Here is a 15,821-nt window from a genome sequence, read left to right on the forward strand (position 1 = left end):
TTTAATTGTATTAATTAATTAAGTAGGTCTGTACTTTTTGCAAAACAATTACAAACCAAACTACCTTTATCCTCTATTAAAAATCTTTTAATCATAAAACATAAGAGTATTTTTGCTATTTTCTACATACAATCTCACTGAAATCATATATGTATAGTCATAATAATTAGTGTATGAAAGAATTATGTATGTGCATGGTGCTAACATTTTAGCTGTGGGAATCAACACTTGAATACAATAGCACATTGTTTTTATTTATATATATTTCATCTAAAATAGTCTTCATTAGCATAAACTGTTATCTTGTTTGAATTTAAGTGTAATTAATTAATTATCTAATTATTTTATAATATTTATTCCTTTAACACATTTACTGCCAAATGCCGACTGGTCAGCTTTTCGCTGCCAACCGTAAATGATCAAACACCCATTAAATTATTTTTATTAACCCTTTGGTTACCCAAATCCGATATATCGCTCACTCCTTTCAAGAACGTCATAAATCAAGAATCGTCAATTTTGAGTTGTGCATGTTTTTGTAATGCCCAGAAAATGTACTATATTCCAGCAAAAGCGGCATATTTTTAACTTAATATTTACCCGCTACAGGGCAGAAAGTGTTATTTTTGAATTTTGAAGAAAAGGTATTGTTTAATAATTTTTTTGAATGTACTAAATATTTTTCAAATGGAGAAAAAATATTCAGGTTTTACCTAAGAAGATCTGTTGCACAGTAAATAGTTCAGTAAGCGGCTTGATATTTATTTTTAATACATTGTATTTTATGTTTGAACTTTAAAAACGTTCTCCTGAAAAATCAAGTTTTTTGATTTATGACGTTCTTGAAAGGAGTGCGCGATATGTCGACTTTCGATTCTCTAGTGAGAAATACTAGACCTGTCAGATCCTGCGTCATTATTTATGAAAGTATCAAGTATATTTTAGACAGTATTTTGGGGATTTTCTTCAGGGTTGTGCAATTTTTTTCAATTCATGTTATGTTTTTTTTTCAATTAGTTATGCATCGATATTTATAATAAAATGACCATTTATATCATGGGTGGCCAACATTTTCAGTAGCCGGGCCAGATTTTACAAACGAGATTTCCTACCGGGCCGTAAAACAAAATTTATTTTATTATTCAAAGCAAACAAGATAGATATTAGGTACTTTTTGCTTATTTGCATGTTTAACCTAGTAATGCCGTTTAATGTTATACATTTTCAAGATAGAAACAGAATCATTGCATATCAGGCATATCGGTTTTGTTTTAAATTCCACGAAAATAGTTTATAGTCCATCTGTCTTAAAAACTTCTCAGTTCTTCTGTTACTCTTCTCTTCTTTAGTCCAACGTCTTTACTACTTGACGCCACTATGGGTCTTGAAATTATCAGGATAGTGAAATACTCCCATATATGGGATATTATACAAACTACGCATGATGGAATGTTCTTTTGGTGGTTTTGTGTACACTAAAGAAAAAAAAAAGTGATTTGCTCCGCGGGCCGCAAGTAGACACCCGGCGAGCCACATACGGGCCGCGGGTTGGTCACCCTTGATTTAATTCTTATATTTAGTTGTAATATTACAAAAATTAAAGTTACAAAAATACTCAAAGAGAAATGAGGAAAACAAAGTACGTCAAACCAATCTTGTTTCTGCGAAAAATAAGTTGTGTAAAGCTGTGATATTCTTTTATATTTAGTTTTCGTGGCGCTGAGGATGAAAATTAAAATCAAATCTCTTTCAACAATGGCACAAAGTGTTTATATATTATCAAACAGATTTTACTTTTGAATTATTTATGTTTAAATCGAGATATTTCTAGCGTAGTAACCTCAAAAGTCCAGGTACCTAAAGGGTTAAATCATAAATTTCTAAAGTAAATTTCCTAATAAATTTATTTTACTGTTCTTTCCTCACTCATTCGTTCCGTACGCCCAAACCATCTCAACACACCTTTCTTAATTTAATCGATAATGCTTATGTCAGCCTTACATTCTTTCCTTATTTCACAATTTGAACATCTATCATACATCATTTTACAACACATTCGTCTGAGATATCGCTCACTCCTTTCAAGAACGTCATAAATCAAAATACTTGATTTTTCAGGAGAACGTTTTTAAAGTTTAAAAATATAATACAATGTATTAAAAATAAATATCAAGCCACTTATTGAACTTTTTACTGTGCAACAGATCTTTTTAGGTTAAACCTGAAGGTGTTTTCCCCATTTGAAAATATTTAGTATATTTAAAAAAATTCATTAAACAAAACCTTTTCTTCAAAATGCAAAAACAACATTTTCTGTCCTGTAGCGGGTAAACATTAAGTTAAAAATATGCCGCTTTTGCTGGGATATAGTATATTTTCTGGGCATTCCGAAAACATGCACAACTGAAAATTGACTATTTTTGATTTATGACGTTCTTGAAAGGAGTGAGCGATATCAGTAGTAATTTATTATTACTGAATTTATTATGTTTTGATTTTTTGAAGTGCTCTTAACACATTGTTTGCAGAAAACGCTTAAAAGCATCTTTTACATACTATTAGTAAAGAGCAGGAGACGCTCATATGCATTTTATTGCTTACATTTGGTAAAGCGCGAGAGTCACCAAATAAAATTGTACAGATCGGAATTGGGTTTGCGGTTACTTGTGATTTGTCCGCCTCCGTAGTGTAATGGTCAGCACGCTCGGCTACCGTTCTGGAGAACCCGGGTTCGATTCGCAGGGGGGGTGAAATAAATATAAGTAATTTTTTCACTGTAATATTTATTGAATTACCCTGGACTGGTACCTGAAGCAAAGGGCTGATCACCTTTCCTTCATGTGTAAACAATCAAGATTACACTGCGTTTATATGAAGGAGTGTCCTATGCAGCATTGGGGTGCGGATAAGGGTTTTATTATATTATGTGATTAGTATATTGAGGGTCGGGCGGCAGACTGTCTTGAGTATAATTAGGATCGGGGTTGATGAAAAAATCGCCTGACAACAATGTGTTATGGTAATATTGTATTATATAAAAATGTCCATTTTTATGACTGAAGTGACCGATTATATTTCCAGAACTTGCAACCTCTCCCAAATCGAAAGTCCGACCGGCATCACAAGGCGGGGGCGACTTTGTGACGGTCATAGAAGTCAATGGACTCAAGGGAGCCGATGGGAAGCCCAAGACGAATGACGAGCAGACACCCCGGCCATCCTCTCCAGTTGAAACCGTTCCCGCCAAGAGAAGAATTCCACCAAGGTTACATTTTGCCAAACATTTAATATTCTCATTCTTAAGTCTATAGACATCGCGACTTTCCAAACATAAAAGTAAGGGACAATTTTTTTTTAGTATTTTTTTTTTGCATTTTTGGACTAAGTAGAATCTACTTAGTCCAAAAATGCAAAAAAACGTACTACAAAAAAAATGTCCCTCGCTGTGTTTTGAGTTTGGACAGCCGATCGATACTCGTTCGTCCTACCTCATTGAATGTGCGTAATACGCATGCAGAGTACCTACCAGATAACAACAACCCATATTGCGTACGCCTAGGTTGTATAAGCACCCTTCAGTCACTTTAAGGTATTTTTAATTATTTTACGTAGGTTAGCAAGATACAGCGATATTGACTGTCTTTCAGTTTCACCAATTTTTTAATTGAGTTTTTGCAATTATTTGTTTAAAAAAAAAATTTTTTTTGTTGCACGTAAATTATAAAAAAAACTAATATCAGACACATAGATAAGAATAAGCTAACGTATATTGATATCTCAACATAGATGAAGAAGAATATGTAAGTCTGGGTATTTACACGGCTTACAACCTGTCAACCAAATTGTGAAGCTAATGTAGACATCAATTGGAGTAAGCTTTACATACTTCACAAATTTCTCAACTGATAGCGCCAATATCAGCCATACAAATCTATTAAATAACTTCTCGTATGCAAAAGGAATCCAAGACCATTGCATATATAGAACTTAAAAATTAAAAAAATGCAATATGGATATTCAATAATGGGCAGAATGGTGAACAAAGTGATCACTTAACTCATCCAAATGCCAGATTCAAAGCCCTGGGATGCTCAGACTTTCATCTTCTTTGGTGTTAAAAAATATATGTTTCATTTCAAGTCGAGACATTTATAATATAAAAAATTAAAGATTGGTTTCATCTTTGAGTGTACCAGGCTCATAGTCTTTATTTTACCTGAAATTCAACTATTGCATTAACTCGATTTTAACCGTTTGATTGCCGATCGTCGATTTTCGTCGATTCGTGTTTTAACGAAGATTGCCGATCGTCGATTTCCGTCGATTGCGTCTGTCGTGCTCTGATTCGCGCGTACGTAGGGTGTGGTGCTGCGGCGTTGGTAAATATTATTCTAATATTATCTTAATAGTTGTAAGATCGTAGTAAACCGTTTAAATTTCAGATTCATTTATTATTTTTTTTATTTTAGTTAATTTAAAAAACATAATGTCGAGCGCGTCCTCTGAAATGTCTGATAGCGGGAGCGACGATTTCCACTCCTCTAATTCAAGTTCGAGTAAGAGTAGCTCTGGTGAGAGTGATGTCATATCCGTGTTTCCCAACCGCAGGATGCGAATTTCCAGTAATTCTTCTGATCGTGACCAAGAAATGGAGAGTAACACCAGAAATTACTCATTTACAAATGTACCTCCCGGAACCAATTTTTCTACCGAAAATTCTCATTTTTTCGAAACGCCTGGACTTCGGGATCCTCCTCCGCGTGATTCCAAACCTATATCATATTTTGATTTATTTTTTAATGTCATTCTGTTAACAACGATAAAAAATGAAACCAACAAATATGCCCAACAATTTCTTGAAAACTCTTCTGACACTTTACGAAACAAATCACGTGCAAAGGCTTGGAAACCGGTGTCTGTATTGGAATTGAAGGCTTTCATAGCGGTCATACTTGAAATGGGTATTACACGACGACCGTCAATTGTTTCCTACTGGAGTACAGATTCGAGGGGCATACCATGGTTCAAACAAATGTTCTCAAGAAACCGATTTCAGATAATTTTGAAATTTTTTCATCTAATTGATAATTCCACCTTGGCTCCATCCAATCATCCAGACTACGACCCCTGTGCAAAATTCAATATGATAGTTGTCCATGCCAATGAAGTTTTCCGACGCCATTATATCCCTAATCGCCAGCTCTCTATTGATGAGTCATTGGTAGGGACTCATTGCCACTCAAAAATCAAACAATATCTCCCCAACAAAAAACACCACAGATGGGGAATAAAGTTTTGGATGTTATGCGACTCCATAACCCATTATTGCTTGGCATTTTTTTGTTACCGAGGAGCAAAATTAGAGCAAGACAAGGATGATACAAAAAAATTTGGCCTTGGCCATGTTGTAGTAATGAATCTGTTAAAAATTGGTAACTACCTGGACAAAGGTTATCATATTTTTGTTGACAATTTTTTTACAAGCATTCAACTGGCTAAGACTTTATTGGAAAGAATTACGTATATTACAGGAACCATCCGTCGAAACAGGAAATATATACCACGTGAGGCACAAGTGTCTCAAGTTGGAAAACCTAATTATTATAAAAGTGACGACATTCTTCTCTGTTCATATCGAGATATAAAAACCAAAAAACACCCGGTCATCCTAATTTCTACAAATAGTAATACGAGTGGCGTCACAGTGAAAAAATATAGGGGTTTATACGAAACGCAAACAGAAAAACCACAGATGATTCATGAGTACAATAAATACATGGGCGGAATAGATGAGTCTGATAAAATGTTGTATGTATATTTAGATGAAAGAAGAACATTGAAATATTGGAAAAAGGTAACATTTAACATTTTTGGAAGAATGGTTTTAAACGCATATATAATATATTCAATCAATAATGAAGGCAAAAAAATTTCAAGACACGAGTTCACATCAAAAATAATTGAATCGATTGAAAGGGAATGGTTACCTACAAAAAAAAAAGCTGAAATTTCTTCAACAATTTTATTCCATAAATCCAAACCGCAGAAGCTTCCAGGAAAGAATTTACGTCGCTGTGTGGTCTGTAGTAATAAAGATGGTGCTGGGCTGCGTAGATCAACGACTATTTGTGCTTATTGTAAGAAGGGTGTCCACACGGCGTGTGCAGGAAAGCACAGTTGTTGATTTTCTTTTGTTTTTCATTTTTGTCTTTCTTTTTTTCTAAATAAAATACTGTATTCATTTATACAAGCGTTTTATTTCAAATATTTCGACATTCTTTAATAAAACACCGAAAAAATCATCAAAATTCATGAAAATTCAAAGAATTTATGGGGTTTTAAAAAAATATATAGTTTCATAAAAAATGATGTTTTTTTGGTGGCATTTTACAAGAAACTGTATGCATTTTTTGGCACTCAAACGGTTAATCTTGATAGTTAAAATTTTTCTAATTTGATTTTATTACGTTTTTCAGGCCTCCTCCCAAGGTGTTCCCTAAGCGCACAGGGTCTCTGCCCGACCCCCCCTCTGATGAGAGCCCCCCCACCACCCTCAGCCACCAGAACAAGCTCCTGGCGGCCGACTCCAAGGAGTCGCTCGCCAGCCATTCATCTTCCCATGGAACTCCTTCTATCACGGAAAGGGTAAGACATTCGTAACCATGTAAGCCTTGGGATTTTTTCTTATATGCTAAAATTGCTGAAGACTTTTTTGTTGTTGCATCGGGGAATTTACAGGGACTACGACCTGTCAAAGGCTTGGTTAAGTGATCACTTTACTCACATGTAATTTTTTTTGGTTAATGTCACACGTGTATAAAGTGATCGCTTTCTTATCTTCTTCATCGATGTTAAGATGTATTATATTTTATTTTATTAAATAATGTATAAATTCTCTTCAAATTATTTTATTTCCAAACATCCTTTGTAAAATTATATATTATTTTTGACATCTCATCAAAGATGAAGAAGAATATGGAAGTCTGGGCATTTACGGGGCTGACGACCGTCATAGGCTGGTTTAAGTGATCACTTTACACACGTGTAACATTCACCAATTCTACTGATTATTGACAACCACACTACTCAAATTCTTGGAAGTTCTGTATATATGAACCAATTTAGAAACCTTGTTCTTGAATCAATAGAACTTCACTAGAGACATCTATTGGTGAGATGTAAAGAAGCTTTTTATTAAGCAGAAACTCTTATATTAGTATGTGAGATCCAAATCCTGGATTATAATCACACACATGAGAAACGCCATTTTCATTTTCATAATGGGTAGAATTGGTGAATGTTACACGTGTGTAAAGTGATCACTTAAACCAGCCTATGACGGTCATCAGCCCCGTAAATGCCCAGACTTCCATATTCTTCTTCATCTTTGATGAGATGTCAAAAATAATATGAAAATAACTCCTGTAATTGGAGATAATCCAGATTTTGTGAACAAATATTTGGACACACTCAAAATGTTGTAAAATTATATAAATATACATATTACATCAATACATTAGTGAATAAAAATAATTGTACATGGATACATTAAATATTTACTATAAGTAGAAATACAGTTCTCCAAAGGTGGGCGATGAAAAATATTGCTGTAGAAAAAGGGGCATGGAGTCAATTAACACATTAAAGACGGGAAAGGTATTTCTAGCCGATCGGTCGATTGATGCTTACGGACGGGAATGGTATTTTTTACCTTCTGCGCCGGCCTCATTTCAAAGTCGGAAACGAAGGACTTATTTAATGTTTTCATATGAATATTATGTATTAATCTCTTTGTTACGGTCTAAACTATTATGTATCAGGTTTTAAAGGCATAACATTGTTCTTTTAATATAGGTCGACTTCCTGCACATTTCGCTCACTCCTTTCAAGAACGTCATATATCAAAATTCGTAAATTTTCAGCTGTGCATGTTTTCGGAATGCCCAGAAAATGTACTATATCCCAGCGAAAGAGGTGTATTTTTAACTTAATATTTACCGGCTACAGGGCAGAAAATGTTGTTTTTGCATTTTTAAGAAAAGGTATGTTTTAATTGTTATTTTAACCGTTTGAGTGCCAAAAAATGCATACAGTTTCTTGTAAAATGCCACCAAAAAAACATCATTTTTTATGAAACTATATATTTTTTTAAAACCCCATAAATTCTTTGAATTTTCATGAATTTTGATGATTTTTTCGGTGTTTTATTAAAGAATGTCGAAATATTTGAAATAAAACGCTTGTATAAATGAATACAGTATTTTATTTAGAAAAAAAGAAAGACAAAAATGAAAAACAAAAGAAAATCAACAACTGTGCTTTCCTGCACACGCCGTGTGGACACCCTTCTTACAATAAGCACAAATAGTCGTTGATCTACGCAGCCCAGCACCATCTTTATTACTACAGACCAGAAGAGTTTTCAAGAAATTGTTGGGCATATTTGTTGGTTTCATTTTTTATCGTTGTTAACAGAATGACATTAAAAAATAAATCAAAATATGATATAGGTTTGGAATCACGCGGAGGAGGATCCCGAAGTCCAGGCGTTTCGAAAAAATGAGAATTTTCGGTAGAAAAATTGGTTCCGGGAGGTACATTTGTAAATGAGTAATTTCTGGTGTTACTCTCCATTTCTTGGTCACGATCAGAAGAATTACTGGAAATTCGCATCCTGCGGTTGGGAAACACGGATATGACATCACTCTCACCAGAGCTACTCTTACTCGAACTTGAATTAGAGGAGTGGAAATCGTCGCTCCCGCTATCAGACATTTCAGAGGACGCGCTCGACATTATGTTTTTTAAATTAACTAAAATAAAAAAAATAATAAATGAATCTGAAATTTAAACGGTTTACTACGATCTTACAACTATTAAGATAATATTAGAATAATATTTACCAACGCCGCAGCACCACACCCTACGTACGCGCGAATCAGAGCACGACTGACGCAATCGACGGAAATCGACGATCGGCAATCTTCGTTAAAACACGAATCGACGAAAATCGACGATCGGCAATCAAACGGTTAAATATACTAAATATTTACAAATGCAGAAAAAACCTTCAGGTTTTACCTAAAAAGATCTGCTGCACAGTAAAAAGTTCAATGAGTGGCTTGATATTGATTTTTAATACATTGTGTTATATTTTTAAAATTTAAAAACGTTCTCCTGAAAAATCTTTTTTGAGAAAAAAAAAAAAGTTTTTTGATTTATGACGTTCTTGAAAGGAGTGAGCGATTTGTGTGGTCACGCGAGGTTCAGACATGTCTCTGTATATCTGATCAACCTTTTGATAAAGTATGTCCAACCACAGACCCAATTATCATGGTTTCTGGTTTGCATAATTTTTATCTCCTATTTTCCTCGTATTCCATGAATGGACTCTATTTTAAGAACACTGATTCAACGTACCGCCTTTTAGTCACAGCCGTAATGTAATAATTGTATGAATATGAAATCAATTTACGTGTGTAATGATAGTGTGACGTAGAAAACTATATTTTTGTGCATTTGTGTGGTCACGATAATGAAATTCTGATAAATTTAAAAATTAAGGAAGTGGGTCAAGATTCTTTATAAATACTTATTTATATTTTGATAGAATGATTTTTTACTATTTAATAATTGATTTTCTTTTTTCCTTTGAATTTTTTCTCTGCATTACTCTTTTATTATTACTTTCTCTGGGGATTGGGTTATTTTTACTTTTTATGAATTTATTGTCACAAAATCTGTATTATGAAGATAAAAATTATGTAAAAATAATTAGTATAAAAACCTCCATGTCATTTCTGTCGGTCAGTTGGTATGATGTAACTTATATAGCAATGACATCTCGGCTGTCCAAACTCAAAACACAGTAAGGGACATTTTTTTGTAATATGTTTTTTTTGCATTTTTGGACTAAATAGATTCTACGTAATCCAAAAAAAAAAAAAAAACCTACTACAAAAAAATGTCCCTTACTGTGTTTTGAGTTTGGACAGCCGATCTGTGGATATACATATGTAATTTTATTCATCTTATATTCAAGGAAAAACCCGCAAAGCGTCTGTTTTAGATGCTTTTCTGTAGGTAGGATAGTAGGGATAGGGAAAGTTAATGTGAAAAATACATCACAAACATTCAGACCAAATGAAAATAAATCTTTCTTGAATTCATTTTGCTATTGGCGGGAATCGAACCCTCGACACCAGTTTCACAGTCAAGTGTCTACCCAACTACGCCATGGCGCCTGTCATGATAATAATATATAGATGTAATTTTTATTTTTTTAATGTAAATAGAACCCACTCCCTAGAGAAAGTCGGATGTCAATTATTGTATTCCCGGAAAAGTTAATAAAAAAAATCAAACCAACTACGGAGGTAGACCAATTATTATTATTTTCAAATATATAATGGCGTTGCATATGAAATATATTGCTTTTGCCAATTCTCAAGTTAATTAAATAATATTACTTAATTATAAAATATGATAGACTTATTATCAAACTATAAATTAATTCCGTTCAATTAAAAAAAAATAAGTAAAAGTTTGTAGATAATTGGGTTCCTGCTCGCCAGGATGAGATGGATATCTGTAGGGAGGGGAATAAGCGGGGCCAGAGTTTTTAAAAATGTTGACATTTGGTCATTTATTAGGCAAACAAAGAATATATGGTTAAGGTCTTCGTATTCAAAACGACACTCGCAAATGGGGGACTCAAAGACACCAATACTCGCAATGTCCCATCCTCATTCCACAAATGGTGGATGTATCTTTCTTGTCCAATTTAAGAGATTGAATTTTTCAAGACCACTTTTATTTATCGTTATTTGAATTGTTCAGGTGAAATCCTACGAGTCCATAAACTCGTTGTCCTCGGAGCGCAAGAGGCCGGGCGCGGAGACCCCCCTCTCCGTGGCCGCCGCGTCGGACTCTCTGGAGGGGGCGGAGGGCAGCGTCAAGTCGGCGCCCCTGTCGCTGGAGAGCATCCCCAACGCGGTCACGCAGGACGCGGCGCCCAAGGAGGAGCCCTTCTACGACAGCGTGCCCCTGGACGCCAACGACGGGGAATACGTCTACATACAAGCCGGTCAGTTCAAAGTTCAACTCAAACTTATTGGCAAACAAAACCAACATGCCTGATATGCAATGATTATGTTTCTATCTAGAAAAGTATAACATTAAACGGCATTAAAAATAAATTTTGTTTTACGGCCCGGTAGGAAATCTTATTTCTAAAATCTGGCCCGGCTACTGAAAATGTTGGTCCCCTATGGACTAGGGCCATTCATGCATCTCCTCGTATATACCCGCCGATTATTTGTGCGACACATTTTTCAGTTCGAAACGGTTGAAATTTTTCTTACATAGCATTTTGTGTTGGCACCTTGTTCCAGGCGGCACCAGTTCCAGCACGGATGACGTATCCAGCAACTCCAGCACTCTGCCCCTCGCCGCTCGGGCCCCCCTCGCCCTGGCCGACCCCCCGGAGTCACCAGGGAACAACTCCAACTATGTCAACATTGATTACTTCATACAGTTAGTGTTCTGACTAAACAATTTTTTTTTAAACTGATGTTTCACTTAACCTGTTAACCGGGCGGTCCACTGTCCAATTACGCAACTTGTAACGGGCGCGATTACTGATTCACTACGTGTCTTAAATTCATGTTAAGACATGTATGGATGACTAATACTTTTATTGTTCGAAAAATATACGTCCATAAATATGATATAATAATCATATATTTCGAGGACGTATTCATATGTCCTACCCGTACCCGATATTGTTTACATTTGACGTATTTATGCGTCCCGCCCGGTTAACAGGTTAATAAATACCACTATTTCTTAAAATCTATTGTGACACGTGTTTTGATGCATTCCGCATTATTTTCAAACACTGTATGTGAAGCTGAGTCTAAATTTTAGAGTTGTGTTCTTGGGACATCGAAGGTGGAAAGCGGGTAGGAGCTGTTTATTATTTTTATTAATTTACTTATTATTTTTTATTTCTTATCACTGGGAACATAGATAATAGGGAGGCTTTAGTCATTATCATATTGTTAATTCACTTCCTCTTTGGTCTCAATCCTGCGGATTGGTCTGTAGCAACGGATGACATCTCTTACGCCATTCTCGCCTATTTTCGGAAGTCCTCTTCAGCTCCTCATACGTCGAGCAGCCCATGTCTTCGTATAAGTCGCTTAGGTTTTCGCGGCGTGGGCGTCCTCTGGCGTTTATTCCCTCGATCGTCCTCTCTTTTATTATGTGCAGGAAACCCTCTTGTCTTAGCACGTGACCGATCCATTTGACCCGTCTTTTGGAGATGGTCGCGAGTAGGTGCTTCCTTTCCTTGATCAATCGTAGTACCTCGTCGTTGGAGAAGTTATCTCTCCAGGATATCCCGAGCATTCTTCTATAGCTCCACATCTCCCAACGCATTCAGCCTATTCTTATCTCTTTCAGATAGGCACCATGTCTTGCAGCCATACAGTAGCACACTCCATACATGCATTTAATAATTAATTATGGGTTTATGATTATTTATATTTTTATTAATTTCTGCATTGATTTTAAGAAATAGTGGTATTCTCTTAAATTTTTTTTGCAGATACTCTGTGGCACTTTTTGTGAACTTTATAAAATAAATAACTTTGTTTTCAACCACTTTTTTTTATATAAATAAAAAAGTGGTATTTACTAAGTAAAACTAAAATTAAAAATGAATAGAATTTACCACAAAGTGACTGCCGAATCAATTAATAAACTAATTTTACCTGTCCGGGAGATACTGTAGACAAAACTATGTCTGGGGAATGAGTTTTTTTCTATATATATTTTTTTTTATCGTAGTCAATGCTATAAACAACATATTTTCCGGAATAATAAAAATATTCACACAAGATTTATATTAAAATTATCCATGTTTTATTTCATGGATTTTCTTTAACAATGTCATTACGATGACATCACACAAACTTTGTGTTAAGTAAAGTGTCGTGGGTAAAACAGAAAAATAATCTGAAATGCGGTTTAAGTGTTTAAATACAACCACAGATGGCAGTATAAGTGTCATTTTAGTAGTAAATATCACCGGGTTTAAGTTATAAGCGCGGCTGGTTGTTCACGTACGCCCATACTCCTTTGAAGAAAGATTTGTTTGGACGACCATATATGGCTACACTTCTGGATAGGTTAATCACTTAATGCTTTTTTTCCACACAAAAATGGATGTAAAAATGGTTATTAAAATAATTTAAAATAGCATTTCAACTACATGCAGTCTACTTTCATCTTTCTTTTGCCAACTCTATGCTTCACTTCCACACATTGATACCAGGGCTTGATACCAGGGCTCCGTTGTGTATTGCCAGTTTAGCTTTTGCTGATAGGCTTTCATTTGCTGTAACTGATTTCAGTGCACCATTCACTCGGTTCCCAGCACTCACTCACCTTTCTATCCCTAGAAAACATACTTCTCTTTTTTGTTGTAAACCTCATCCGCACCCGATGGGGTACATATAGGGAACTGCAGAATATAAACGCAGTGGTATTGTGATTGTTAATACATGAAGAAAAGCTGATCAGCCCTCCGCTTCAGGTACCAGTCCAGGGTAATATTGAATAAATATTAGAGTGAAAAAATCACTTATATTTATTTGACCCCCCCTGGGCATCGAACCCGGGACCTCCAAAACGATAGGCGAGCGTGCTGACCATGCGCTGAGTGTGCGGCAGAAAACATATTTCTCAAATATACATTTTCATCTACCTGTTTTTTCCCATCAACTACTATTTTACATCCCCTAGAACATTGTGAAGCGCAGGATTGTTCACCTTGCCTTCATCTGTTAACGATATAGATAACACTGCGTCAATACGATGCAGTGCCCTATCCACCATTGGGTGCGGATAAGGGTTAGGAGAGGGAGAGAACATTGTATCGCCGGGTGTGTGCCTCACACACGTGTGTGGCACACTGGTGTACCGTGGTGAATAGTCGGTGTACTGCGAAAAAAACTTTTAGTTTTGTGAAAATAACACAATTGCTCCAAATTTTGATTGCCTGTGCTCAGTCAAGTAGGCTCACATTTCGCATTAAACATAATATGTTAAATATGTTACCATACTATGGTAAATATGCGCCTCTGAAATTTCTAAATTTGGTAGGTGTACCTTGAATAGAAAAAGTTTGCGGAAAACTGCCCTAGAAAACATATCGCTCACTCCTTTCAACGTCATATATCAAAAATCCACAATTTTCAGTTGTGAGTGTTTTTGAATGCCCGGAAAATGTACTATATCCCAGCAAAAGCGGCATACATTTAACTTAATATTTACCCGCTACAGGGCAGAAAATGTTGGTTATTTAAAAAAAAATATACTTTATGTTTTTCAAATGGAGAAAAAACAATCAGGTTTTACCTAAAAAGATCTGTTGCACGGTAAAAAGTTCAATAAGTGCCTTGATATTTATTTTTAATACATTTCATTATATTCTTAAACTTAAAAACGATCTCCTGAAAAATCAAGTTTTTTGAAATATGACATTGTTGAAACGAGTGAGCGATATGTGAAATATACGAATTGTCTTTTTAAAAATTCCTATTTTCATTTACTATTATTTATTAGTCCTACATCTGTACTGAAAATATACAAATTTATATGTATGTGTGGTGGTTTGTTTCCAGACGCGGCGTCGGGCGGACTGACACCCAGCGTAGCGCCGGTTCGGCCGACAGCGAAGGGGACGGGGAGCAGGAGGGCGGGGAGGGAGGGGGGCTGGTGCCCCCTCTGCTGCTGCGGAGCATCAGCACCGACACGGAGGGCGTGCCGCACGCCCCCTTCACCCCGCACAAATTCCAGCATCAGGTGGGTGGACTCTGCCTCTATTGCTTACGGAAATGTCCCAGAAACTTTTGTTGCTTTTCTGTATGAGTTTTTCCCTTTAAGTGAAATCTTCTCCTTTCATATTTTTCTTTTTTATTTTAAATTCTTTTGCGTTTCATAATATATTAAAATTACAAATACAAAATAAAATAAAATATTAATACAAAAAAGATCCCACAAAGGCATATCAGAAATAAAAATAGATTAAAAGTGCTAATATAAACTACAAATTTTATTGATTGATTCGGCAGTCACTTTGTGGTAAAATCTATACATTTTTAATTAATGTTTTACATAGTAAATACCACTATTTCTTAAAATCTACTGTGACACGTGTTTCGATGCATTCTGCGGTATTTGAAAATGATGCGGAATGCATCGAAACACGTGTCACAGTAGATTTTAAGAAATAGTGGTATATACTAAGTAAAACATTAATTCAACTACAAATATTTGATTTTAACTAAAAACAAAAAACCTCCACATGAATAATTGCATGAAAGTACTGAAAGGTTTGAATATTGGAGTTAAAATGATCGATTTGACTATCTGTTGCTTTTTGGATACTGACGATGCTGTATTTCTTGCTGATAGTAGAGAAGGCCCGCAGATGCTATGTAAAGTCTTGTAGTTGTGTGATCGCTGTTCTGCCTTCTTGTTCCCCCTCCTATTTAGAGCTGACAGCTCTAAATACGAGGGGAAATTGAAGATCCCGGCCTGATGTGTTTTCCAGAATTGAACAAAAATTCACAAAGAATAGTGTCCATTACAAATTTTTTGAATGTCCCATAATCTAGGGCTACTAAATTAGTAATGAATCATTGCACGCTCATTTCTGAAGTGTTTTTTTTTCCTCTTCCTAATCTCGTTTTTTAAAAGGTTCTTACTTGTTGAAAAGGCACACTTATAACTAAGTACACAAATACTACAAA

The 15,821-nt window shown here is 35.4% G+C and overlaps 1 protein-coding gene across 3 annotated transcripts in view; it reads left to right on the top strand.

The window, feature by feature from the left end:
• Positions 1-15,821, top strand: part of RhoGAP1A (Rho GTPase activating protein at 1A) — a 62,222-nt gene that overhangs the window by 3,735 nt on the left and 42,666 nt on the right. For all 3 annotated transcript variants that reach the window (XR_015838029.1, XM_088265330.1, XM_088265329.1), the window contains 5 exons: positions 3,082-3,265; positions 6,477-6,645; positions 10,840-11,086; positions 11,394-11,535; positions 14,691-14,871. Coding sequence is in view for 2 of the 3 variants with exons in the window: in XM_088265330.1 (XP_088121456.1) it covers positions 3,082-3,265; positions 6,477-6,645; positions 10,840-11,086; positions 11,394-11,535; positions 14,691-14,871 (923 nt within the window). In the remaining variant the exon portion in view is untranslated. The remainder of the gene's footprint in view (positions 1-3,081; positions 3,266-6,476; positions 6,646-10,839; positions 11,087-11,393; positions 11,536-14,690; positions 14,872-15,821) is intronic.

Source organism: Brachycentrus maculatus, unplaced genomic scaffold (genome assembly GCF_059751285.1).
Source record: "Brachycentrus maculatus isolate JH-2025_06_01 unplaced genomic scaffold, ASM5975128v1 h1tg000244l, whole genome shotgun sequence".
In the NCBI taxonomy this organism is placed as follows: Eukaryota; Metazoa; Arthropoda; class Insecta; order Trichoptera; family Brachycentridae; genus Brachycentrus; species Brachycentrus maculatus.